Below are 27,304 nucleotides of genomic sequence, written 5' to 3'. Positions count from 1 at the left end.
TACACCCAGCTGAGAGTAGCTCCTGGAAGCAAGATGAACAGATGCGTCCAGACAAAACCTCTGCAGAGACTCCATAGCAACACCGCCTGGCTTCAGAAGGGCCATGGTCAGAACAAATAACTCTTCACAAGTGCTTAATCGTACCTCAGGACATGGTTACCCAAATATAATAGATATTATTACAGACTATCAAACACTCCCCTTCTGCTACGGCTTATGAACACATCTGTCCTCCACACTAACATGAAAATGTGCTCATATTCATTGCACAGTGGAAATTAAGAAAATAAAACATTTAACAGACAGACAGCATCTAAAAGGAAATGAAAGTCAGCAAAACAAGAGTTAAATATTAAGATCCAGACAAATTAGAAGGCAGAACATTTGCTACTGAGAAAATGGTTATCTAAAAGCTGAATCCAGAATTCTGAAAAGACATGTTTAATGATCTGCAACATTTACCTGAAGAATTATCAGGAGTCCAAGAACTGCTGTCTTGACATCCTCTAAAGAAGCTGAATATGATAGCAAGTCTCTCTCTTCAAGTTCAGAGGGAGACGAGAGAGAATGTGCAGCCACCTTTTAAAAAGAAAGGCAACAGGTATTTTAAATTTGTAACCCAGCTTTTTAATTCCATCCTGGGAGGTCAGAGAAGATCACAAGCCATCCTTGCTAGAAATCGAAGCTACTTGGCAATGCTTGTAAGATGTGCGTTGGCAGGGTTTCTAAGCCTCCCTCCCACTCTGAATACCAGGCCTGCATCCTGAAAAAGCCCAGTAATCTTACAATATCCTGCTAAACCATGCAAGTGATAACATTCACAGGTTAGTCTGCTCAGTTACAGTAAGATCTGACAAAAGCTGCAGTGATTAACATTTGACCAAACTGGGCCTCACCTTTTCTATGATATCAAGCAAGCTGTTGAAGTGATGTGTGTTGCAGCCTTCAGCCAGGTCTACAAGTAGCTGAGTGGCCAGTTTTCGGACTTGATGGTCTTTATCCTCTGGAATGTGGGCCAGTTGAGAGATCACAACCAAGTTAATTAGCTCTTCCTGCGAGAGGACAGATCTTAATAAGCCTCGACATTTTAAAGTCAGTTGTTCAATGAGCATGTAAAAGAGAAATAGTTACAAATGAGAAAACACTGATATCCTGTTCCCCAGCTAACTAATTCATTGATCTTTCTTCTTCAATCTAGTTAAGTACCTTTGTACGTCAGGGCTCCATATTTATGAATTCTGTTGAACTTGGATTTTTGACTTTCATCTGTCCTACAGACCTTAAAGACCAGGCTCAGACAGACTGTTCACAAGAGATTTCTAAGCCTTTTTTTCTCGAAAGAGACAGAAAACATGAGACTGCAACATGTTTTCAGAAGCCTTCAAGGAACCAAGAAGCACCTCTGCTGCTTCCTGTCATCTGGCACACTCTGGGTACAGTCCAGGAAGCTGAAGACACCCCCAGAGCTCATGAGCAACTCCTCTGTCAGGCAGCTTCCATCTGGGGTTGCAGTTAAACTGGAAGCTCCAAGACAAGCCAATATGCTCATTTCAAACTGTGCTCTGACCTCTTTTATTTATTTATTTATTTTATTTATTTATTTACAAACAAAGCTTTCAAAGAAACTTGGCATTTCTCATCCCAACTTTCTATTCTTCTAAAACAAAAAATGTATATGCAATTAATGATCTTAAAACAAGGAACGGAATACATAGCAAGGCATGTCATCAAAACATTTCACAGGAGCTTCCACTACAGGTATCACACACCTTTACCAACTAAGGACAACTAAAAGGTAAACTGTTCTACAAAAGTCCTGTAACAACTTTGCTGAATGCAACATTTAAAGCACAGCTTGGTGCATTCTTCCAGTGTACCAGAGAAGACTTGAAGCGCACCATAAAACAAGCTCCACCAAAGCCTTTCCTACACACTTATGATCTCACATGTAATCATCACAAACAGATCAATACACACCTCATAGAATTGTCTGTTAATGCTCAGGACAAAGGACAAAACATCCAGAACTTTAATACGAACAGCACTACGACTTTCATTCCTAAAATGGGAAAAGCAAATTCAAGATGAATAAAATAAAGTTGCTATTACTGGGCAGGAAGGCAAGGAAGGGAGAAGAGGAAAGGAAAATTTAAGTAAACTAAGAAATTTCTTTAGCAATAGAACAGCAATCATTAGAAAGCAGCTGAGTCTTCAGTTATTGGCCCTACATATGAAATCAGATACAAGAAAAATTGAAAACTAGAATCTTGATAAAACTTCTGCTACTACTAAAAACCTGTAACTGCAGTTTTTCCATTTCCACTCCAAATCAGGAAGCATGTCAGCAGAACAACTGTTTTGGTCAGCAAACTTAAAACCAAGCATACAGCATAGAGGAGGAATTGCTCTTCAGCAGCATTTCACAGATGAGACAGAAGTTTTTTCATTGCTGTATGTTGATATTATATGTTGTAGCACAAGAATAATTTTTAGGAGTGCCAATTAAAAAACAGAGATTGCTTTAATATTGTGTAACCAGGTACAGTCCTGATGCTTAATAGGAAAGTCTTGTTTGGTGTCAGAAATGCGAGACGTACAATGCAGTACATAAAAGCCTACAGTTAACTAGAACAGTATCATCCAGCAGAAATAAATAAAAAAGGAAGGATAAATAACTATGGAAAATTTTCTTCTCTAAAACGAAATCCTTTCATATACTGTGCCTAGAACTACCTTACTTATTAACAGTTACTCCTAACATTAGAACTTCAGAAAATAAAATTATTTAACATGGAAAGGTGGTAAGAAACATTTGAAAGGGCCTTATGTTCATAAAGTTACGATTTCTTACCTGAAGAATCTCTCCATTAACATCTGCAGGTTGTGAATCCAGCCATCTTTGGCAGGATGAATGGACTGAGCTCTGTATGTTATCAAGTTTAATACAGAAGATTCCTTTTATGGAAAGATTAAGAAAAGTTTTTAGTGTATAAGCAAATACAATATAGCCATTTTTTCCCCTCCTTCTGAGGACAAGGCTCATACAGATGGTAAATCTTTGCTTTGGTTTTCTAACCACTTGTTATTTTAGGAATTCCAACTTTAAATTACAGCAGGTAACAAAACAGTTGCAACAATAAAGGACAAAGATAAGCAGTCTTACCGGCCTCTGATCAGCACATCTTTCCACCAGCTCAAAAAATCTCTCTTCGGAGCCATGAAATTCATTCTGGTCACAGAGTTCTTCTACTGTAGTCAAAAGATCATGTACAATGGACTTAAGTTCTTGACTCTCTAGACTCTGAAACAGAGATACAAACATTTATGACAAGGTCTTCTGACTGAAATAACACCAAGATAGGCTCAACATTCACCTGTAGCTGTTGGAGTAATCGCTCCATGATGTCCAAAAGGATATCCCATGTTACAGCTTGCAGCTCCTTGCCATATTTCTTTATTAGACGTGTTATGGACAGAACTATCTCGTAAGATACAACCGCATTGGGACATGTCATAGCCTGGAACACAAGGTGCTTCAGTCAATTAACAATTGGAAAGCAATAGTCAGAAACTCTCTTGAATTCAAATGAAATATATCTTTTTCATTAGAAAGCTAGCAGGAGATCCAAGTCTATACACAAAGACCAAAGCAAAGAACCATTTTATAAAGTGCAGTAATGCACTGCTGCAAGCAGCTGTAGATCAGCTGTCAAATATAATCCACTTTTAAAGAGCAGACACATGGGATTAAAGCTAGTATTTCCTGTTTGATGCACTTGGATGAGAAAATCTTAAGAGAGTCTGACGCTGTTCCTGAAAACATAAGACTATACTAGCTACAGAACTCTATGCAGATCAAACCTTAAAAATCAAACCACAGGTGGAACTTATTATCTTTCTTTCCCAGATGTTATAACCCAGAGATGAAAGGCATAGAAGGAATTAAGTCTTCTTTCTGTTGTTGCTATAATCAACTTCTGCTTCATTACTTATAGATCAAGCTCAGCCTTGTCTTCCCTTAAAGAGGGGTTGTAAAGATCAGGATCCTTCTCACTGTAACATGTTAAGCAAATAACAAGTATCCTGGATGAGGGTATAAAACTATAGTACTACTTCTGGCAATACCTTCCTTCTGCTCAGACACTGAAACAGTCTTCTAAGTAACTGCAGTGCTAAGCACTTAAATAACATGGGAGACAACACAGAATTATAGTACAACTACTGGCAATAATTTCTTTCTGGTCAGATACTGAAACTCTCCTCTACATAACTCTAACTTCCCTTAAACATATGTATGTGAAAACAACCTCTGAAATCTTAAGTTTCTTTTGGCTTCATTTAAAACTGGATTTAAAACAAATCTGTTTTATTAAGAAAAGTCGTAAGCTCTATTCTTCTTTCACATAGAGTCAGATTCTTTCTCTCACATTTGTGTACTAAACACTAGAAAGATTTTCTCTCAATTTTTTTTTAAAGGTAGTGCATCCACAATACAGATAGTTTATTTAGAGAGAGAGGAAAAAAAAGTAAATTTTATTATTTGGCCAATAAGCATACTCCGCACAGAAGTCTCAGTTCTAAACTTAAACTTTCAGGTGTTTCATTGTTTTTCCCTATGCTTCACCCAGCATATCCAACTGCTGTCTTTTGTTCTACAGGCAGATGAAGATCTGTTTGGTGTAGGGAGCCACCGTTTTGCTATAGATTTGTACAGGTCCAAATCTATACCCGATTAAGGTTCTCCAACACGCAATCCTACCTTGAGGAACGAAGGCAGCACTGACGTTGGGGAATTCTTGAGTGAATTGAGTCGATGAGCACCCCAGAGGGCCATCCCAACAAAGAACACAGCTCCTCTCAGCAGCGCTGCATCTGCCATGTAAGCTCTAAGGGCAGATAGAAAGAAAAGCTTAGTCTACAGCAAGGGTATTTCAGCACAAAGGCTCAATAGAAATATGCAGCGTCACAACAAGAATTGCCAGTTGTTATACATCATGGCATTGCAGAGCAATTTACAAACATTAAAAGTAGAAAATCACTTTATTTTTAAATTAAGGAAAATTAAACACAGAAAAGCTCAAAAAGGAGCAGTTCAGCAGCAGCAGCATACCTAGGGAGAGAATTCCCTTCTAAGTATCACAACTTTCAGCCCGCTCTTCTGAAGTCAGTGACTCTCTATGTATTTTGACAGGACCTGTACTGAGTTCCTTGAGTTTTGTTAGATATTGCTTCCTTACCTGTCTTCCATGATCCTGCACATGTTGTAGATGGCACTGTGCCCCAAGTGGGTTCCCAAAAGGTTGCGCATCAGCTGCAAATTCAAAGAGAACACTTTAATATCCAATTGTTAAAACACTCATTAGCTTCAATATGCAGTCATCAGGCCAATCATGCCTGCCTAGGGTAAAGTAAACGTGCTCAGCTATTTCCATGCCACAACAGAAAAAGTAGCCTGTCAACATGAGCTGAGAGGAAAGTATGGGTAAACCACATGGAAATGCAGCTCTTACGCTAACAACACACTGATTCTTTAAATACTTGAAACAATTATTAATTTATTCTCAAAACCAAACAGATTTATGGCAAATATCACAGACACATCTGACACTTTCTGAGGCTGAAACAGTGACCTCACCAAAAACAAAGCTACAACAAAGTTCTGACCTTCCAGCATGGCTCACAGAGTTCTTTCACATTGATGGTACGGCACAAAGTGATGATAAATACTGGCAGGTTCTCTGACGGTAGACAATTATAGCAAACAACTGCATCAAGGACTTGCAAGGAAATCTTTAGGAAAGTGAAAAACAAAATGGTTACACATTTCTCTTGGAACAAAGCAGGTAAAACGCTAACCTGATGCACCCACGAAATTTGCTGGAAGTCAAAGGAGATACAAGCATGTTTTTTTAAAAAAATCATCGTGGGATAGAAAGCAAAACATAAAAAGCACTGTTAAAAACTGATTTCCCTAACAATTCAGCCATGTTCCACTGGTTTTAGAACTAAATTACTACGCTTGAGACACTCAGTGGCTCCAAAAACATTGTACTAACACCTCTGTAAAACAGGGATAACAGAGATGAGAGTTTGAGCATCTCATTTTGTTTGTAATAGATACAGTTTCAAAGAATTTCAGAAAACTTTGAAGTACTAAGAGACTCAAATTACTGACCTCTATGTCCACAAATGATGATGTCTGAATGCACAACAAGCATATCTTGCTGTTAGGAAAGAACACATTTATAATTGTTTGTAATTTGTTTAAAATCTTATTAAGCAAACAAGATATAAAACAGATGACTAAATTAGCATGTTATTTTCCTTATAATTCCATTACTGTGTCTTTATTGATAATATTCCTAGGGACACCAAATACTACAACCTCTTTAATAAACAGTTACCTTAAATTCACACTTAAATGATGTCTCAGTATACCTGTGTTAACAGAATAACAGATAGATATCCTTTGCGAGACTAACCAGTGCAGTTGGATTCACTGCATGGTATAGGGGAAGTATGAACAATTAAATTAAAAGATCGGAACACTGTAAGAACTGAGAAACTTTTTTCCAGTGATCATCTCTCTACTAACGACCAGGTTTGGGGAATATCTTGGCCCAAAGCTCTTCAGAGCTCTCCTTCAGAAAAAACAAACAAGCATGACACTGGAGGGGCCCATTCTATGCCAGATCTGACTGACCTTCCAGAAACAAGGTTTTGTTTTGTTATTCTTGCTTTTTCAGTTTGGGATTTAGAGAGCAAGAGGGGCTTTTTTTGCCCCAGGATAAGCACAATTTCATTACAGAGAAACAAAAAACTTGAATTTTAAACTTCTTTTCACTCTGGTCACACCATTTTCATTTAGATCACAGATCTAAGAAGGCTTTAAATTTGGCTTCCCATTCGGAAGTCAGTTCACTGTTACAGAAACTTCAAACAATCAAGAAACAAAATCCTGTTTCTTCATCTGTGCATACTACAACAGCCAGCAGTAGTAAAATCACATATTTGTGGAAAAGTCAGGTACGGTCTGAAATGTAAGAGATCCAGATCAGCTGAAAAAGATTCCACTTATCTCTGTGCTGATCTGCAACTGTGCACTATAATTTACCAAGAATAAGAACATAAGAGTTTAAGAACTTACTGGACCATGTCAGCTACATAGTCTTCCAGATAGCAGCTGTTGAATTTCACCAGGTTCACTAAAACCAGAAGGAATTCAGAAGACAAACCAACATCCATCCACTGCAGTACAAAGTCAGCTAAAGAAGGAAACCAAGTTGTTACAATATGCTTTCTATCCAGAAGTGTTACCATTGCTCCTTTCTATTATCAATGAAAGCCTGTCTCCCGACTTATTAAGATTAAGAGGGGTAGAGTCAATACAAACCCAATTCTTCTTCCAAGTAGGTTATGTATCGTCCATTCTCTGTGAGAGCCTTGAACACCTCAAGTCGTTCATGTAAGTCTTCATTGGATGGATAGTCCTTAATCACCTTAAAAAAGTGTGCTCTGAGGATCCCTAATCTCTCACCCTTCAAAAAAAGGCAAATAACTGTGTCACTAACAATAAAGGCCTATACCTAATCAACACCTGTAACAGTAATCTTCATGCTTGAAATTCTTTTTCCTATAGGCTGGGAAAGTCTTCTGAAAGTACCTCCACTTCCACTGGCTACTGACACTGGCTCAGCTCTCCTCAATCTGTCAGAATGTTTATTTACCAGCACTCAGGGCTCAAGGCATTTTGTCCAACATCACACAGAAAACACCCAGTACACGAAACAATCCATGGGAAGTGTGACAGAGATCATTGCCAGGAGAGCGTTAAAACAAACAAACAAACAAACCCACCAACCCAACAGAATGGATGCCTACTCTTCTCCTATGCATCTATCTCTATTTGCAGGATTCTGGGAAGTAGGATCTTGATCGGATACAGTGGTATGTTTGAATTAGCACATTATGAAATCTTAAGAATTCACAGCAGGCTTAACTTGGCGAGGCTGGCAAAGTATCACATACAGAACTTCTTGCACACTTGACATATTGAAATATCAAAAAGAGCTGCAGACGAGGACTGATGCATCTGAGCAAGGATCATACATAAATTTGCTGTGCTAGACCCAAAAATTTAAATTTAAACCCAAAGCATTTCCTCTTTAAGGAAGACATTTCAACACCCCCCCCCAAAAAAAAAAAAAAGGAGTTTGTCTTGTGCTAAGGCTTAAGTTAAATGCTGCCTTGTCCCATTTATTCAGCACAACCAAAATAAGAAACATGGAAAGTTGTAGAAAAGAGGAAGCCAAATCTTTTCACATTTGGTACTCCACACAAACCCAGCTTAAGAGTGATATTTCTTCTACAGTTTGTTTTTTTTTCACCTGTCCTTGAATTATTGATTTTAGTAGATGAAGAACAGCATGTCTGGCTTCAACTGGGCGTTCTGGCTGCAGCATATCAGCTACCACTTTCCATATTGCTTCCACTGCATGCTGAAAACAAATGTAGGAGACAGACAGTAGTAGGAAAGCTAAGCTGCTTCTGAAATTTTTACCCAGTAAGTCATTAATTATGGCAAGTTAATGAACAAGATCTCTAGGGATTTTATGCCCAGAGTTCTGAGGGATATTCCCACCTGACCTGTCATAGGCTCAGATGAACCATGTATGACATACCAAATCCTGGCCTATGCCACAGCTCGCACCCCCATAACTGAATTTCTTCATTTATGCACTTACTTCAGTGTGAATCTCATTTAAAACTTGGAACAGAAGCATTTGTGTAGAAAACTTCACTTACATACATGGTGATTTTAAAACCCATTTAAAAATCTCCTATAAACTGTCCAGAACAGGCCTAAATATTCACAGTATTCTCTTTCTGTTTAGTCCAAGAAGCCTGTCAGCTCTGTTCTCTCTGTTCGACAGTTGATATATTGGACAAACCAATTTCTTTGGTACATAGATCATCCTTTTACAGGTTTACAATGCACAGAACGTAGCTTCTTGGATCACAATTTTTAAGAGGCAGTCTAAATGATATGAGCTTCTTATGACAAGCCAAAAGATGTTGCCTAAAACCATTTTAATCCTCCAAATATTCACTGAACACTTTAAAACTTACCTCTTCAATTTTTTTAGTTTTTGCCACTTCACAGATTTGGCCAATTGCTCGTATCCTATTACTTAATCCACATTCTATGCTGAGTTCCTGGAAAGAAATGTAAAAATAAGTTAACATTTTATCTTACTAGAAACACTTAACACTCACTTCTCAAAGGGGATCATGAGCCACTGAAAAATTAACTACATGTTTGTTCAAAATGATCTCACTGTTAGTCATCACTGGAGCTGTTCAGAAATTTCTCAAAAAATTTTTTTTTTCCATTAGCAAATGATGACTTGTCAAACCTAGAATTTCTACAGAACTGGAGTCCAGCAGCTTTCCACATCCAGGACAGAAATTCTGTTCAGGGAAAAATATCCTTCTCTTTGGAAAAACTAGTAACTCATTGGCTGTGGCACTTGCCCAGAACAAGTGAGACAGACAGACAGACAAAGGAGGGACTCAAATCTGTCTCTCTAGCTTCCCAGCGTAAGTATGGGGCTCCTTCAGCACAGACAGGAAGGGATTCTTGTCTCTTTCTCCCTATGCACAAACTACTCTGTTTATAGACTTGCTGGACCAATTACTGGAACAATTTTTTTTCCATAAAACCATGACTTCCCCATAAAATGAAAACACTGTTTCCAACTTGTCCCAACCAGCACCATAAAGACTTCATTCAACAAGCTCAGACTATAAAAATGGAGGAAAGCAACACACACTCTGACAAAGCACCCTGCACACCCATGGAACAGAAGACAATACGATCGCAAATATCTGAAAACTATTCAAACACTGAATAGAAAGCAGCATCCTCCTTTCACTGCACCTAAGTGTTACATCCATTTTACTAGAGAATGAATTGAGTTGTAAGGTAAATTAATAGCAAGTTCAGAGATGGAATTAATGGAAAACAGAAAAGAATGAGTAGTCCCCCGCTTCCTCCCTTTGCAGGTTTACCAAACACACCATCTCCAGCTTTACTACAATCAGTTCTCAGACCTTGAGAATTTCCGCAGTGATGATGAATTCTGTCTGCTTTCCCTCTGAAGACTTTGAACTTCCCCGGGATGTTCCCAATCCCAAGAGATTCCTAAACTTCTCCTTCAGGCCGGAATCCTTGCTTTGTGGCTTTGCCATTGCTGACAAGAAAGCACTGCAGAGCCCCTGCAAATACAGAACAGTTACTGTTTAGGAGGCCCGAGCAGAAGAACACTAGTAACAGCCTTCACAATGTGGTATTTACAAATAGCTCTGTTTTTTCAAGCTATGCCAAAGATGAAAGAAGTCTGACACTGAGAATGAAACAGTCAATGTGCAAGTGGCCTGTATTTCTCCTGCCTTTAGTGACTGCTTCCTGGAACTAGACAGGGAACTTTAAAAATCGCGTGAGCATTTTCTGTAAGTTTTGTATGTCCAACACCACCAGAGTCTGCACATACTAATCAACATTTTAGAACTGCCAAGCTGATTTGTAAAATACACGTGCACACAGCTACATACGCTTTTTGGGGGGTATGAACTTTGTTCCCAATCCAAAGCAATGGACAGCCACACAGCGCTGTAAAATAAAAGCTGAAAATAGCTACAAGTGAGAAGCGGACTAATGAACACAAGTGTTCAAGCATCCAGATGCATCAGGGCAGCGGGAAAGGGGGGTGGGGAGCAAGAACAAGCACATCCATTACAACAAAAAAGCATTAGTAGCAATATCCTTTGGGAATTCTTTCTCTCACAGCCTAACCTTAAGCTAGAGTGAACAGAACACGGCTACAGAAAAACAGCAAGGAGCCTGCGGCATAGCACCCAGACAGCACACCTGGCACGGGGAGGGCACCAGCACTGTCCCCAGCCAGCCCTGATGGCCCAGCCCTCACGGTCCTGCACAGCAGGCTTGGCTGAGCAGGACGCCCCCTCCCCACATGCCAGCTGTCACCCCCACGCAGCGCCCTGCAGGCCCAGCGCCCTGCTCCAGTGTGCTCTTCCACACACCCTGGCAGCCCCTGTCTAAGCTGCACTGCCCGGGGACGTGGCACAAGATCCATCCTCCACAAGGCTGTGGGACACCCAGCTCGCCACCCCCCCCCATCCCCGGGGGACAACAGAGATCTCCTCCCCCCGGACACACACACCCCCGGGGACACCACAGGGCCTCCCCACACCCCCAGGGACACCACAGACACCCCCCTATCCCCGGGAGACACCACAGATTCCCCCCCCCACACACACACACACCCCACAGGGGGCACCACACCTCCCCGACACGCCCCCAGGCACACTACAGGACCTCCCCACATCCCCGGGGAGGCCACAGGACCTCCCCACACCCCCGGGCACACCATAGACACCCCCCGTCCCCGGGGGACACCACAGACTCCTCCCCCCCACACACACACACCCCACAGGGGGCACCACACCTCCCCGACACACCCCCGGGGCCACCACAGACCCCTCCCCCTTCCTGCACAGCCCCCCAGGCCCCTGGCCTGGCCTGGTCTGCGCACCCCACCGACCCCCAACCTAGGGCAGGCCCCTCCCCCGCCCAGCCCAGCCCCGCAGGCAACCGCGGCAGCCCGCGGCGCCAGCCCCGGCGCTGACACCCACCCCCGGCGCAGCAGGCCCCGGCCCACGCCCAGCGCAGCGCCGGACCCCTCCAGCGGCCGCCGCACCCCGCCCCCTCCGAGCGGAAGTCCCGCCGCTTCCGGCTCTGTGCGGCCTCACGTGACCCACCGCGGGGCATGCCGGGGCTTGTAGTGCAGCGGCGGGAGGGAGCCGCCGGCCGCCATGTGCGCGGCGGCCCGCGGCGGGCGGGCGGCGGCCCGGCGGCTGAGCACGGCCGGGGCCGGGGCCGGGGCCCAGGGGGCGCCGGCGGCAGGAGGTACGGAGGCGCCGGCCTCCCCTCCCCTCCCCGAGGCGGGCGTGATGGGCGCGTCTGCAGCCCCCCAGGGGTTGCGGTCCCAGCGGCCTGGTGCGGCCCTGTGCGCCGGCAGGGGCCTCGCCCAGGCCTTGCCCGCAGCGCTCGCCGGCCCCTCTCGCCCCGCCGGCCACGCGGTGGCCCTGGGCTCCGGCAGCAGGCCGGACGCCAAGCCGTGTGTTACTGCAGCGCTGGGGTCACGGGGAAGGAGAGTCTGCCTGGCGCGGTGCTCCCCAGGGTGAGCGCGCCGGGCCGGGCTGGGCGCGCCGGTGGGAGACCAAGGCCTCGGTTCTCCCCCAAAAGTCTCTCCTGTGTCTTGCAGCAAGCCAGCTCGGCAGTACAGCCCGTGTCCCAAAGCGCGGCGGGAGGGGGAAGAGCGTTGCTATTGCCTATGAGTCTGTGGAGCGGGATGGCGCTGAGGAAGGGGTGCCTGAGCCCAAGAGACCAAAGTGGGAGCCAAAGAACTGGCGGCAGCAGCTGGAGCGTATCCAGGAAATGAGGAGCAGCAGGGATGCTCCTGTGGATCAGATGGGAGTGGATAAGTGTTATGACAGCAGCGCACCTCCACAGGTAACACCCTGTTGCTCTGCTTAGAGGATAGGCGCACGAAAGTACAGCCTCACTTTTGCAGCCTTCTGGTCTCCTTCATGCTCCTCAGCATAGCCCGTTCTGCACTCTTAGAAGGTGGCAGATATGTTGCCACCTTTTTATGTCCCAATCTGGATATCTCCAGAACAGATGAAAAAAGCAGGATGTATCCGTACTTTAGGTTCAGATCAGTCCCATGAGAGGTTGCTGCGCAAGTATATGTATAAGCAAACAGTTTATCCCACTGGGGCAGGAGAGTCAGCAGCTCCCTCTCCTATACCTGGCTCTTTGGCTTCCAGGGGTCCTTATAGAATGGCAGTGGGTCTTTTCTGATTTGTTTTTCACTCACATTCAGCCCATGCTTAGCGTTAGAAGCTGGCTAGCAAACACAGTTGTGAGAAGTCCTTGTTGTCTGCTTAAATTGCTTTCAGAAGTATCAGGATGAACCAGGAGTAGGAGCTGAGGCAAAAATACGATTTTGGGCTTGGAGTGAAAACTCTGGAAATGTATTGTGGCAGCACTGTCTTTTGAGGTAGGCTGGAAGAGCATGAAGGCATGTCCCTTTTTTCTTAAAAATCTCTGTAGGAATCCCAGGAAAGTATGCAGCAAGATGGCTCTGTAACAGAAAGGAAAAACAGAGCACAGTGAGAAGGCGAGGGCAGCTCGTGGAAACTTTACAGGCTGCTTTTATACTCCTCAGAACAGTACAGAACCATGGATTGGCTTCCTCCCCTCTCATGACTCACTTTTAAGGGGATACTAGTTGAAAGGAAGGGCCATGCTGGGGATGGCACTGTGCTCCCCAAGCCTGGGAACGGAATCAAAGGCCCCAAATGACATCACCCTCCAAGGGGAGCATTTGCATCAGTACAAAAAACAAAGGAGAGCAAGGCCGTAGCACTGTGCTGGGATGCGTGGCTGCAGGGATGCACGATCCATGCGGATCATTCGTGTGGGAACATGGAGATAACCAGCAGGCAGACTGAGGAGAGCAGCGTGAGCTGTGTATTCCATGCTGACCTGCAGGGCTCAGGGGGAAGGATCTTCAAGACGCAGCTGCACGGCCTCATTGCATGTAATACTCTCCCTGTTGCAGGGGTCATGTCTGGGGCTTGGATCCCTGGTGAAAACGGTCAGCTTTGACTGCAGCTTCAGGCAGTGTGTTATGCTCTGCAAACATGCGGGCCAGCATCAAGTGCAGCAGTGGGGCCAGGGGGAGAGACAATGCAAGATTAGGAAATAACTCTTTTCCCTAGGGGAGCAGAGCTGTTCCTTACAAGATAAAGTAGATATTGTAACCCTCAGTACAACATCAGTACTCTTCACACAGCTTTCACGCTCTTAGATTTTTCCTGATGTGCCTCTGGTTTTGTAATCTTTGCTTGCAAGGGAGCTGGAAGAAGGATTGTAACCCATGTTGTCCTGCACCTATTTTTTTTTTTTTTTTTTTTTTTTAAATATCATCCTCCTGGTGGGGACAGGTGGGACCATAGAGCAGAATCAGCTGGGAAAAAATCAACTGAAAAACAAGAGATGAATCGTCTGGGCCAAACTCTGCATGATTGCATCAGAGGAACTTTGCTAGTTGCTGTGTGCCATTTCCTGATCTCTGCTTTTTATCTCATTTCTATAGGATAGGTTCGCTAAGCAGCTCATTACAGTCAGATACTTGGTTCCTACTGAAGTTTAGTGGAAAATGGACAGGATTTTCAGAAGCAACTTAAGAGAACAAGTTGCATGAAAGGTTGATGGGCATTTCCACTTCCTGTGAAATCTCCAGAGTACCACTATCAGGAAAAACTTTGTCTGGCCCTCTGTGGCTAAGCACCGAAGTGCTTGCATATGAGATCCCACTAATCCCCTAGACAGTAGCTGCTCTCTGCCCTTTCACACATACTGATTGCTTAGGTTGGAGGAGGTGTTTCTTCTCTCCCCCTTTTTATGTGGTGGGGAAGTAAAAGGTTACTAATTTCTTTTTCTGCCTTGTAGTCTCTTATGGGTGGATAGCTTCTTACTATGCACTGGAATGAAGATGCTTCTGGGTTTGAGAACTCAGCCCAAAAGCTGACAGGATCCTCTCAGAGCCTTTTGGGTGTCTCACTGTCTCCCCTTTCCCCAGGTTATGCGCTACCAGGTTCTGCTTTCACTGATGTTGTCCAGCCAGACCAAGGACGAGGTGACATCAGCAGCCATGTTGCGCCTGAGGCAGCGTGGCCTCACAGTCGACAGTATTTTGCAGATGGATGATGTGACACTTGGCCAGATCATTTATCCTGTAGGATTCTGGAGGGTGAGTGCAGAATCGCAGCAGGGCCGGGCGTGCGTGATGAGGAAGCCCCTCCACCTCTCGCTGCTCTCACGCAGCTCTCTGAGCCACCCTGGAGGCCCCGGCGGGACGGCGGGCGAGTGCTGGCTCCGGCTGCACAGGCCGCGTCCCTGTGCTGCAGGCAGGTGGTGAAGGCAGTAGGTGGGTGTGAATCTGCCCTGCTCCTGAGAGATATGTCCCTAGCCTATATTCAGCCTGTTTGTGGTGGTATTTTCATACCCCTTGGTGATCTTTTCCCTGGAATGCAGTGCTTTACGCCAAGCTTAGCAATTTGTATCCACAGCAGGATTGTTTGCTGCAGCGCCTTGAGCATGCAGAGGAGATTAGAGCTAACCATGTTTCAGCATTTTGCTTTCAAGGAGAAATAAAAGGCCTCTGTCTCCCCTCTGCAAACTCAAGTGCATGGCCTCACATGTAACATACACTCAGGAATGGGTTGTTTTCTGAGCTGTTTTTCTTTTTTTTCCCTATATTGAAGGGGAACTTGGATTTTCTACTTTTCCCTTTGGTTTTTCAGAACAAGGTGAAATACATAAAACAGACGACAGCCATCCTGAAGCAGAAGTATGGGGGTGACATACCAAGTACTGTGGAGGAGCTGGTGAAGCTGCCAGGAGTGGGGCCCAAAATGGCCCACTTGGCTATGCACATTGCTTGGAACAGTGTGTCTGGGATCGGTAGGTTGGACCATGTTCTCCAGGTTTCTCTTCTCCTAGATCCTGCCTGATCTATTCCTGGGGCAGAGGGTAAGCATTGCAAGCTGTGTAAACTGCCTGCCCCATGACCCTAACAGCATCACTTCGGTTTAGCCACCTGCAGACTAAATTTTGTATTTGTGTGGGTGAAGGACACAGTCCTCGACCTCTTACAACTGATGAGTTGCTGTGAGTAGTTCCTGATGAGTTGCAGAAGGATTTGGTTCCAGGCAGTGTGTGGTTGCTGACCTTCTGATGCGATTTAGTTCTTGTGGCTGGACATTTAGCTGGGTAGTAGGCTTGTCGCAAAAGGTGCATTTGTTTCTGTGCCATGTTTCTTGAACCCCAAGTGTAGTGAGTGCTTAGCTGTACCATGTGCTATGGAACCGTGTACTTTAGCAACGGGAGTCTGGGAGGCTGTGGTGGAGGATGGGCTGGGACAGACCTGGGCCAGATTCATTTCTGCACAGCGTTAGTTTTGAAAGCGCAGGTGAGACCATGGCTGTGGCGCTGCCTGCGGCAGCCGGCAGATGGGGCTGGAAGATCGGCCGCAGCACTCCAGCGCGCCGCACAGCCTGGGGGCCTCAGGGGACAGATTAATATTCCAAGTGTATTTGCTGCTTATTGGAGGAGCCCTGGGAAAGCTGGTAATGGTGCCACCTGATGAGTGACTCCTGCTGAAGTGAGTGTGCAATCCCAAGGTCACTGAAAATCCCCAAGGTGCGGGCAGCAGCCGACTCCTACAGCCCCACTGGTGACTGTCAGCTGTACAAAATGTGGTTCTTGTGCGAGATTCAACAGCATTTTGGATCTCTGAGTCTCTCCTGGCTGTGGGGGAGGGAAGTCTAGAGGGAGCCAAACTAGCCAACTGTTTTCCAAATAATTGTGTGTTCAGTTTTGATTTAAGAGGCAAGACTTAAGTCTTCCTGTTTACAGCAATTTCCTGGGTTTTGCCCAATTAGCCATAGAGACAGGTTTATCGCTGCTGATCTAACAATAATATACTTTGCATTCAGAGCTTTTTAGCTCAAAGTATTTTATAAACACTCATTTAAGCCTCACAGGCCCCCTTGTCTTAGTAGGTATTATGAAATGTGTTTTCCATCTGGGTAAAGGAAAGGGCAGAGATTGCAACTTGCATAACATCAGCTGCAACACAGAGGGAGAGAGTCCAGGACTGGCTGTGTCAGAGTGGGTCCGTATGTTGCTAGCTGTATGGTGTGAGATATCCATCCCCCTCTGCTTTTGGCTCTAGTCCTAGGAAGAAACCAGCATGTTTGTTCTGACGCTGACCCCTCCTTTCTGTTTTGCCTGCGCCATTACTGTAGGGCCATGAAGGAAGCCCATTGCAGGGTGTTGCATCTGGTTTGCTGCAACAAGCAGCCTTGGTTTTGCTGCCTCCATGCAGGCATGTCTTCTTCCACTTAAGTTCTGCATCTCCCATGCTAGGTGTGGACACCCATGTGCACAGAATCACAAACAGGCTGAAGTGGGTGAAGAAGGAGACCAGATCCCCTGAGGAAACTCGGGTGGCACTGGAGGACTGGCTGCCCAGGTAAGATCTGACACCCCAGTCTCCTTTCTCCATACAAGCCCCTTCATGCTAGTTGCAGGAACTGTATCTGCCCACAATTCTGCTAATGGTATTTTCAGTGACTGCAATCCAGGTCTCTCTTTTTTTTTTAAGGGGGAACTTATCTCCCAGAGAGCAGCAGCAGTATCTTGGCTATTTCTCTGCTGTCAGAAGTATCAAACATCACTATTGCTGCAGAGTACCTGGAGGCCTTGATGCTCATCTCTTGCCTAGACAAGTTTACCGTGCCCCAAGCGTAGTGTTCTTCCATGTGTGACCTTGCTGAGCCTGATAGCCACTGTAGCATTAGACCACAGTTGGATTCTAGCCTTCAGTGATGCTGAATCTTCTGTAGTGAATGCTAATCAGCAGGTAGTGCTTCCTGGTCTGTCACATTTCCACATCTGGCCTGTGCCTTAGCACTTGACAACGATCACCTGTGCTTCCTTTGTCCCATGCTCCCCCCCATGCTCCTCCTACTACCCTCATTTCAGAGGGATAAGGAAAGTTGGGAGGGCTGCACTTAGCAGCAGGCTGGGACCCACCTCCAGTAGGCTTGAGGAGCCAAATGGAAGAAGCCGTAGGGGGAAAAGTATCCATTTAAAAGCATGGACTGTTCTTTAACCTCTGAATAACTGCATTGGATGGCTCACTCTCTCTTCCCACTTCAGGGATCTCTGGAGGGAGATAAACTGGCTCTTGGTGGGCTTTGGTCAGCAGACCTGCCTGCCTGTGAATCCTCGCTGCAGAGAGTGCCTCAATCAAGACATTTGCCCAGCTGCTAAGAGATGCTGACAGATCAACCAGTCTTCCTAGAGCAACAAAGCTGCTTCAGCACAGCAGCAGCCAAGAGCTGAGCCCTAGTAAGGATGTTTTGCATGGGGCTGTATGCAACTGCAGGGAAAGAGGAGCTGCAGCCAGCTCAGCATCTCTGGGGAGGGAGAAGCTTACCTGCAATGGCTGAGCTCTCAGGAGGGAAAAAGTGTCTTTGAAAGTGCATCAGTCCTGCAGGCTCCCGGTCCTGTCTGAATGCTTGTATGTGGCCCAGAAGAGCATCAGGCTATGCAGTGTCAGGAGCAGCTGGTGAGAAACTCTGTCCTGCAGAACCTGCTGCTGCTTGTAAATACACATTTAATAAAGGTGAGGGTGTTTCCTCCCCACTTATAGGGTTTGCTGGCATCTCTGCAGCACACAGCAGGGGGAGAAGAGTACTGGTGACCTCCCCAAAGCATGAGACCATAGCAACCAGCCCTGCTAGCTGAGAGCAGGCAGCACACAACATGCCAAGTTGCCGCTCTAGCCTTAGCAGAGAGGGATACTGCATATAACAAGGTACAGCTGAAGGCTTCATAAGCCGGATCAGAGGAGGCCACTGCCTGGATGGGCAACCTTGAGTTCTGGTAGCACAGGAAGCCTGGGGAAGTACAGAGCACAGTGGGCAACAGACAAGCCAGCCAGGCTTCACTCTTATTGCCACTTTAGCCAAACATGGCCATTTTTACTCTGGATGAGCTCAAGACAAACTGATCCAGGCAAAGCTGTTCAAATTTAAGGCCTCAGTTGGACAGCTTTTAACTATGTATTTGAATCCCACAGTGGGTGCTGGAGATGAGCAGTACTTTCTTGAATGCAGGCAGCACTGGGGACAATGAAACAGCTGCATCATTAACATTTTTCTCTTTATCTAAGAGGCTGCAGTGAGTTTCCCTCTCTGCTTTCAAATTTCTCTGATTTATACTTAGAAGACCTGGTATAGATCTTGGAGTCATCCAAGAACTGTCCATCACCCCCAAAGAGAAACCAAGACTCTTCTTACAGATGGGTTTTGTTTGTGCTAGGAGGGATTACAGCAGCTACAGCATCCAGGCTAATGCGTACCTCAGAAGCTGAGAAGGAACATCAGTAACGGCTGTTTTTTGTTCTTCAAAGAAAGGGCAGTGCTGACTTCAGTGTAGAGCTTCAAAGGGCTAATTTCAGCTACTCTTTAAACAGGCAAGGGAGGAAGCAAAGTTTATAATGCACTCAAGAAAGATGTAATTTCACTCTGAAGTTGCCTACCAAACAGATGAAGAATGAGCAAATAAGTTGTACATGGCAAAACCAAGTTTATTACTGACATTACAGTGTACATTATGTTTTTACAATGCAGCTAACAGCCTTACACTTGATTGATTTCTTTTTTCCAAGTTAAATGTAAAGGAACTGAATAATTACTACCACGCTACAAGATGTCAGCAATGTAAGTGCTTTAACCAGGAGCAGTTTCCATGGACTAAGCAGAGACTAAGATTTTAAAACCTCATCAGTACATACTCGCACACCTGATTTCTTTTGATCTGCGTTCAAAACCACATGTACTTTTTTCCCCCTCCACTACACGGGTCTAGTTTTGTATGAGAAGTGTAGTATTTACAAACACTTCTTTGCCTTCTGACATACATCATGGCTTGTGACGGTTACTTCATAATGTAATGGGGAACATTGTGCCCTTTGCAGATGGTAACGCTGTCTGAGGTTTGGCTCTGCAGGCACAGAAAGTAACATGCGTACCATGAAAATGTAGAGATTCTTCAGTAGATTACGTATTTGGAAGCAAATGGTTTTTGTGACCAACAGGAAAGGAACTAATTGTCTTTGAAGTGTAGTAGAAAAGAGGCATCGTGTTAACAGCGGAGTACCAGAAGGGAGGTAAACCTCCCCGCATCCTGATCCATCGTCCTGCTCCCAGTCTCATCACCAATAGCCAAACACCTGCACCAGTTCCTCTCCAAAATCACTTTTAAACCTGTTCATCCATTCAACCTTCTGCATTTTCATAACAGAGAAATCATGTCCTTCAGCCCCTGAGGGTTTCCATGCTCTGTCAGCAGCTAGGTAACAGCCACGCGCATCAGCTGCTCCCCCCAGCGAAGCCCAACACCCTGGACTCCGCTGCTGCCCTCAGCCCCTCTCACGCTGTGCCAAGGCGGGTTAAGCTGCTGAGGAGAGCAGTAAATGTTATAAGGCACCTTTTAGCTCAATATTTATGAAATATACACAGAACCTTAACAATATCCCTAGTGCTCTGACTAAACCAAAGGCCACTCATTTGCAATTCAGCAGCTCTGGAGAGTAACACAGGGCAACAACAGCCTGAGCCAGACGTTGCGTTCAGAACAGTCCTCGGCTCCCATGCTATCGCCACCATTTGCATTTAGCAGGGAAAAGTGGTTTTGTACTTGACTGTGCCCCACTGTGTCCAGTCCCTTCCAAGTGCTGCTTTGAAATGTGATCTGAAATACACAGCAGCCACAAGAGCTGGGCTTGGGGAATTGTCACAGCTTGGTAAGAGGGAAGAGGAACCCTCTAGCTCTTCGTGGCCTGGACCCTTCCCTGGTCAAACATCTCTGTCAGGAAGCTGTTAGTGTTCTATCCCATCTTAGTCATCTTCCCTCATTTACAGCCAAAGGAAAGTAGTAGAGAGCTTAAACTAGCTTAATCAGTAATGCTTTAAAGATGTGTTTTAAGGATCTAATGCTGAGAACAGGGTGTTTACAAAGGAGGGCATAGGAAGCCAGAGCAGTTGCCCACTACATCAAACTGCTGCCTGCTTCACAGCCAGCCCTGCAGAGACCCCCTCAGCACCCACTGCTCCGGAGGCCGAGCCCATGTCCCCTCACTCCTCCCGCATCAACACGACAGAAGAGAGGTGCAGTTACGCTTACAGACTGGAAACATGGATGGAGAGCAGCAGAAGCAGGGAGAGAGGAAGGTTTTAAATACCAGGTCAGAAGTAACAAGCCAGGTGGGAGCTGGGCTCTGTTCTGGGACGTGGCGCCCGTGCGCGGAGGAGCCGAGCCCCGCGTTGGGGAGCATCAAGCCTGCTGCTGGAGCTGGATCCCCACGGCACACGCTCCTAGCTGCCAGCAGATGCTCGCTTGTGCTCTTTTCAAGTCTGTCTGAAGAGCAGAGTTTGTAGCATCTCATGGCTTTTGTCCTCTTGCAAGGCCTTCTAAGCCGGGCTGCCAAGACAGATCCTCGCGCTGCCGGGAGTACTACGGAGTCGCTGCTACCCTGAGCGGGGACGGCTTCACCTCGTTCCCCTCCCTTCCCCATGCCAGTCATTGCTGCATTTGATTATGCAAATCATGAGGCCTGTGGCATTTGGGCTGCTGGGCTGTGTTTTGCTTTTAAATCCTGCCATCTCTTCTCTGCAGAGCTGTCCGGAGGGGAGGGGGAGGGGACGAGAAAGGGGCTTTTATTGCCTTGGTAGAAGGCGCTGGTGAGGAGGGAGGTTCCTGCACTAACTAAAAACATATGGGACTTCATTTAAAACAGAACAAAAAACCCTTTTTCATTTCAATAGCAAATCCAACATGAGCAATTTACAGCCACTGTCCATTTTCCCATGATGTGAAAAGTTAGTGCTGCAGACAGGGTGCGAGGGAGGGGGTGGTCACCTACATCCGAACCTCTTCTCTGGTCTCCCTTGCCCACAGCAAGGGACATGAGGACATAAGACATTTGCACAGGGACACAGAGCATCCCATGGGGCTCAGTCTGGGACACTCGCAAAAACAAAACAAACAAAGTAATAAAAGCCTAAATTATGCAGGTAAGATACAAAGAGTTAATCTCTTCCAGTCCTTTCTCAGTGGGGACAGGGGACTGCAGGCAGCCAGAGCAAGCAAGAAAAGGAGCTTTGGTCACATTCATCTTACAAGAATCGCTGGTGAGTAACAATAATAATAATAAAAAAGGGACTTTAAAATATGCCTCGTAAAAGCAACCAGTGAAGAGCAGAGCACAAAGCATCTCACGTGGACACTGAAGACTGGGCCTAGGCACCTCAGAAATGTCCGGGCCAGGGAGAGCCAAGTGCAGGAAGAGGAGACAGGGAAGAAAGGAGCCGCTAACAAGGCTCAGAAGTTGCTGAAAATCTCTCGTTTCTTGTTCCAGTCCATCTGCGGAGCCCTCTTCTTCACCCGCTTGGCACGCACCTTCTCCTTGGCCTCTGCAGCCGTTGGGCTCAGGCTCAGCCCGCTCTCCTCAAACGGGTCTCTCTTTTCAGATTCTCCATCCTGGGTGGGGTGGGAGAGAGAAGATATCAGATGTGAGCAGTTTCCCCACTGCACAATACATGGGCCAGTGGAAGAGGCTGCCTGGGGCAGTGCCCCCCACGCAGGGAGAAGCATGTACCTACAGACACGTGTGTGCCCTAAAACCCATCCTCTGGACAGAGCTCCCACCCTACGGCTGCAGGTGAGGTCACGTTGTCCATTAGTGTTTTAGCTGGCATAACCCTGCTGAGAAGCCAGAAGCAAGCCTTTCCCAGAGCGTGCGTGATAAAAGCAAGCTCATTTTTTGCGCAGAAAGGCCCGTGTTGTGCCTGTGGTTTAACTGGCAGCAGCAGTATCTGTGTGGCCACAGAGAGAATTACCGCATTACTTTTTGTGGGTTTTTGCCCTCCTGAAGGATGTATAGCTGCCACAACTAGAAGTGGAAAAGCAGAAATACAGAAGTTGTTGCCAAAGGGAAAACAATCTGTAAAAACACAAATAAGTCTCTGATGTTGGCAGAAAGCATCGACAAGAGGAAGCAAGCTGGATGGGCCTTCCAGAGCAAGCAGTGTAGGTGCTACAGGAGGTCCCTCCCTGCATCTGCCTGACCAGTTCTCCCGTTCGCTCCCAGAGCACCAGCATTAACCCAAGCCAGGATGTAGCAATGTGCCGGTGCAGGGCGAAGAGCAGCACCAGCCGGCGTTCCCCATCAGCGAGGCCCAGCCACAGGATACCAGGCAATGGTTGCTTTGGGAATTACATTGAAAGGAGCATCTTTCCATGTGCCTAATAAAAGAACTTTTATGATAAGAGAATTAACTTTCCTTTCTGAAGTCACTGCCACTGCTGCAGTGTGCCAAAAATCCCAGTTGCCTGTAAACGAATCCTGACCCTCTTGTTTCTACAGTAGGTGAAAGATGGCCATCAAGGCCTCAGGGCACAATTAATATGCAACTTTAAGCACTTTCTGCAACGTAAGTATTTGTCTTCTAGAGGATTTCTGACAAGATTTGACTCCACTGCATCCCTGCTGAACACGGGTTCTTTGCTGGGTCTCAGTCCCTCGCATCCCACCGCGGAGCCTGACGAACAGAGAAGCATCTTTTCCGCTGGGACTTGTTTCATCAGAACCGGTTTCAGTGGCACGTTCTACAGCCAGCACAACTTAAAGCTTCCGCTTCAGCGATCACCTCCGTACCGAGGCTTTGTCAGCTACCTGCGTTCAAGCACCAGCGCCGTCCCCAGCGCGGCGAAGGCCACTGGGCCTCGCTGGACCGCCGAACGCAGGCAGCGGCTCCCCGGGCTGCGCCCTCGCTTGCGCAGGAGAAGCTGCTGCGCACAGGAGCTGAAAGGCAATGTTTTGCACTTGCTACGCTCATGTAAACAGCTGACAAACATGCAGCAGACTGAAGTTTTAGTGAAACATTTTAAAGCCTGTCTCTTAGCCCTGTTATCCAAAAATGCTTATGAAACTCCAAAAAGGAAGCGCTTTAACGAACCATCCCATTAACCATGGGCAAGGATTCCAACAGAGCCATCTGAAAGACAGCGGCTCCAACCCCGACTTTCCTCTGGATAATTAACACTAACTGAAACTGGTGGTGGTTTAAGCAAGCGTACCACGCTATGAGCTGTGGTGGAGAAGCAGACGACCCACTCCACCACCCTCCTCCAGGGACGCTAGCCTCTACCGAAGAGGTGGGACAACCTCTCAAATGGCCCAGATATGCCTCAAAGGAAGTAACTGGTGCATTTGGGTGCTGAGATCTAGATGGCCTGATTTTCCCAGAAAAGCCAGCACCAGTTCTCACTGAACGCCATCACTGAAAACCAGGACACGTATTATCTAATGTCCAGATAGCAACAGAGATGCTAGACTGGAGACACTGGGACCAGTTCCCAGACAGAGCTGGTGCTTGCAGTCTCCAAACCCAAAAGGTTTTATAGTTTTTGGATTTTCAGAGGTGGCTGCATAAGCACTTGCTGGATGTCAGACTTCCACTTCCAGATACCCCTAAAAACTGCTACTCAATTATTTTCAGAAAAATATGCTAAATTAATAAAACAGAAAATCAATCTAATGACATTCATGCCTTAGGTTTACTTTTGGTTTCTCCTTCACCTTGCATAGAGGGATCAGCCTGTTCTCTAGCCCAAAGCTCATTCTGCATTTGCTGCAATGCTAAAGCCAGGCTTTCTAACAGAAAAAACACAGATTTCGAAGCAACCCTCCAGGTCACCACATCCAAGCTCCTCCTATCTTGAGCAGCTACTTTGAACACTGTGACATATTTATTGTGCTCCAAGCTGCCTTGTTCCTAACAGCATCCTAGGCCAGAACCTCACAGCTCTGCTTTTCACAACCCTCCAACTCCCCAGCCTTCAACTCTTTTCCTGCAGCCTCTGTCCGTGTAATTACACGGCAGATCTAAAACTACTTAAAGGCATCCTTTCATCTTACCCGTTGTTTCAGGCTATTAGAGTAAGAGTCGCCTTCTAACACGGCACCAATTAACTGCTGCAGTTATCCCTTGACGTTTCCCTCTGTTCCCGTTTCAGGCAGCCCTCCACCGAGGTCACGGTGCCCAAAGGTACGAGCAAGCGCAAGCCCTCCTGGAGGCAGGGTCTAACCTGGTGAAGCAGCACGCATCCGACCCCTCGCTAAACTCGTCTGCTAATGCAGGACATCTGCTGCCGCTGGCAGAAGCCACACGCAGCTTCTCGGTCCCCTGACAAAGAGCGGAAAGAATGCGCAGCTCGGACGCGCGCTCGCAGGAGCGGAAACGGGCCAAGTAATTCAGACCTCTCAGCAGCCTTTTTAAACTTGGTTTAATCAAACCCTGCGGGTTTTAGCTTCCATGCATCTGAAAGCCAAAGGGCAGTAACAGAACGTAATGGTATTTAATTCACATTTGAAGGTTGTTAAACACTTCAGATGGGGGCTTGAGGGGGGCAGTTTATAGACAGAGTTTACAGATAATCTCCCCTTCCCCTGGTGTTTACATCTTTATGATAACAACTTGTACTTCTACAGTATCTCCAGCCTGAAGGATCCTGAGTCCTTCATAAACTACCTAAACAAATTGTTTATGCATCCCCCAAATGCAACCACCCCTGAGCTGGATCCAGCAGCTGCTAGCAGGTCATAGGTACATTTCATGAAGATTTACAGCTCCAGATATGAAAGAAAATTCTGTATTTTGATTATTTGATGAGTACAGCTGTACTTAAGTCTGCAGGCTCAAAATTGAAAAATGCATTTAAAGGCATTTTTACACAATATCACAAAGGTATGTAAATATATAAATATGTAAAAAGAGGAGGGGGTGCATTTGTTTGGGTATTTTTGTTTTTTTACCTCTGATTCTTTCCCAGGACTTTGAAGATCACTGTGAGATGAAGATGTGGATCCTCCATTCAGCTGTTGGATATTAAAATGTTAATACAGTTTGCACAAAGACTGAAGAAGAAGAAAAAAAAAAGTGCTATGCAGAAAAATACTACAACCTCATAAGGAAAATCACAGCCAGCCCTGCCAGGTACAGAATAATGCCTAGTTTTTCCAGAGACAAGGCCAGCTACATACACAGCCTGAAAGGGAGGACTGTGAGTTGAAGCGACCCCGATTCAGAGGCACGCTCTGCAGAGCTGGCTGTGGCCCCGCGGTCCTCTGTGCAGAGCTGGTGGGAGAAGGGCTACTGCTTCCCCTAACTCCCCATCCTCCTGCTCCGAGCAGGACCGGCCACGCAGCGCTGCCAGCGCTTAGCAGCTACTTATGTTCCCTGTCACTGGGGAAAATAATTAAATGGGGCTGAAACCAGCCTTGTCTAACTCCTAAATTAAAGCTGCAGGAGGAAGCAATTAAAATTAGCCAGCAGCAGTTACTCTGAGCTAAATGAGCCTCTGGGACGCTCCGAGGTTCCCTCTCCACTCTGCAGGCTGGCACGTCATCCTGCCAGGCTCATGTTTCTCCCCATCATGGGCGAGACTCAGGAGAAGCTGGCATCCCACAAGTCTGGCCTCTCCCGCTTGGTCCTCCTCGATCGCTCCATCCCGGGCTAAACGGGGAGGGACGCTGCCCTGTCACCGCAGCCATCAGAGCGCACGGCGCAGGCCGGTACTCACCTGAGTCTGCGCAGATCCGTTTGTGATGGGCTGAGGTACCACACCTATAGACCCCGCAAAGAAAATACTTGGTAAATACACTCAGCTGGGGATTGCCGGGCTCCTGCGCGAGGTGAGCGTCCCGGAGCATCACCCACCGCGCGAACGCGCGCGCGCCGAGGCCGCCCCCGCTGCAAAGCCAGCGCTTCTTTCCTCCGGGGGCTGCAGCAAGATCACCGCCCGTGCTGCTTCCGAGCCCCCGCAAAAGCCTGTCTGTTTCCTCATGCCCCCGGGAAAGCACATTATTTTAAAGTTCCCCTGACTTCATTGATTTCACTCTGTTTTCATCAGAAAAAAATTCCTTCTATGAACCACTTGGGGACCAAACAACTTCCTCCTATAAGTGCTAAATACAATGCAATCCCATATTTTTTGAATATTAAGTAACTTTTGTTCAGAAGAAAAACAAGCTATTTAATGAGAAATCTTGCAAACCAATCCAACATTCTTTGCTGAAATCAGCATCTGTTGGTTTCACAATAGCGTGTGGGAAATAGCCTGCTTCTCGTGTCACTGCATTTTTGTAACTTTTTGTTTTTGCTCCCTTCCAACGGTTCACACTAGTAATATCCAATATAATGACAAATGTTATGCCAATGAGCTGCCAGTCGCCACTACCAAGTCATCGCTAAAGGCAGCCTGGGACAGATGAGACACTGGTTATAACAGATGTGCTAATCACGTGACAGGATTAATAACTGAATTATCTGTCGAGAATGAATGCTTCTTGGGGCAAAGACTTCATTTTGCACATCTCTCCGCCATGCAGAACAGTCAGAGACCTGTCTCCACTGGGACCTCAGACTGCCACCACGTTATGGCAAATGAGCAGAAAGCAATGATGTGCGTGCACTCCAGTGTGTAACACGAACCCAGCGAAGCCAGAGCCGCGCC

The 27,304-nt window shown here is 46.3% G+C and overlaps 3 protein-coding genes across 9 annotated transcripts in view; 1 reads left to right on the top strand and 2 right to left on the bottom strand.

Moving 5' to 3' along the window:
• The window catches only part of TSC2 (TSC complex subunit 2), a 37,314-nt gene extending 25,547 nt beyond the window's left edge, over positions 1–11,767 (bottom strand). For all 7 annotated transcript variants that reach the window (XM_062588530.1, XM_062588532.1, XM_062588531.1 and 4 more), the window contains exons 1-16: positions 11,716–11,767; positions 10,114–10,278; positions 9,130–9,216; positions 8,388–8,498; positions 7,394–7,538; positions 7,148–7,265; positions 6,176–6,224; positions 5,665–5,790; positions 5,238–5,311; positions 4,760–4,886; positions 3,375–3,518; positions 3,164–3,301; positions 2,852–2,955; positions 1,978–2,059; positions 897–1,052; positions 463–579 (exon numbers count right to left, since the gene is read on the bottom strand). In XM_062588530.1, coding sequence (XP_062444514.1) covers positions 463–579; positions 897–1,052; positions 1,978–2,059; positions 2,852–2,955; positions 3,164–3,301; positions 3,375–3,518; positions 4,760–4,886; positions 5,238–5,311; positions 5,665–5,790; positions 6,176–6,224; positions 7,148–7,265; positions 7,394–7,538; positions 8,388–8,498; positions 9,130–9,216; positions 10,114–10,251 — 1,716 coding nt within the window. In that variant the 5' untranslated portion in view covers positions 10,252–10,278; positions 11,716–11,767. The remainder of the gene's footprint in view (positions 1–462; positions 580–896; positions 1,053–1,977; positions 2,060–2,851; positions 2,956–3,163; positions 3,302–3,374; positions 3,519–4,759; positions 4,887–5,237; positions 5,312–5,664; positions 5,791–6,175; positions 6,225–7,147; positions 7,266–7,393; positions 7,539–8,387; positions 8,499–9,129; positions 9,217–10,113; positions 10,279–11,715) is intronic.
• A 128-nt stretch (positions 11,768–11,895) lies between these two features.
• On the top strand, positions 11,896–19,355 carry NTHL1 (nth like DNA glycosylase 1). The gene is made up of 6 exons (XM_062588125.1): positions 11,896–11,989; positions 12,348–12,595; positions 14,733–14,903; positions 15,457–15,616; positions 17,084–17,189; positions 17,879–19,355. The coding sequence occupies exons 1-6, from the start codon at positions 11,896–11,898 to the stop codon at positions 18,000–18,002; spliced, it is 903 nt and encodes a 300-aa protein (XP_062444109.1). The 3' UTR covers positions 18,003–19,355.
• The window catches only part of NHERF2 (NHERF family PDZ scaffold protein 2), a 28,311-nt gene continuing 20,299 nt past the window's right edge, over positions 19,293–27,304 (bottom strand). Inside the window, exons 5-7 of the mRNA XM_062588124.1 lie at positions 26,372–26,415; positions 25,605–25,667; positions 19,293–22,267 (exon numbers count right to left, since the gene is read on the bottom strand). Coding sequence (XP_062444108.1) covers positions 22,109–22,267; positions 25,605–25,667; positions 26,372–26,415 — 266 coding nt within the window. The 3' untranslated portion in view covers positions 19,293–22,108. The remainder of the gene's footprint in view (positions 22,268–25,604; positions 25,668–26,371; positions 26,416–27,304) is intronic.

The sequence above is a fragment of the Rhea pennata genome, chromosome 15, assembly GCF_028389875.1.
Source record: "Rhea pennata isolate bPtePen1 chromosome 15, bPtePen1.pri, whole genome shotgun sequence".
Classification (NCBI taxonomy): domain Eukaryota; kingdom Metazoa; phylum Chordata; class Aves; order Rheiformes; family Rheidae; genus Rhea; species Rhea pennata.
Note: the sequence above shows the minus strand (reverse complement) of the source record. Positions and strands in the feature narration are given on the sequence as shown.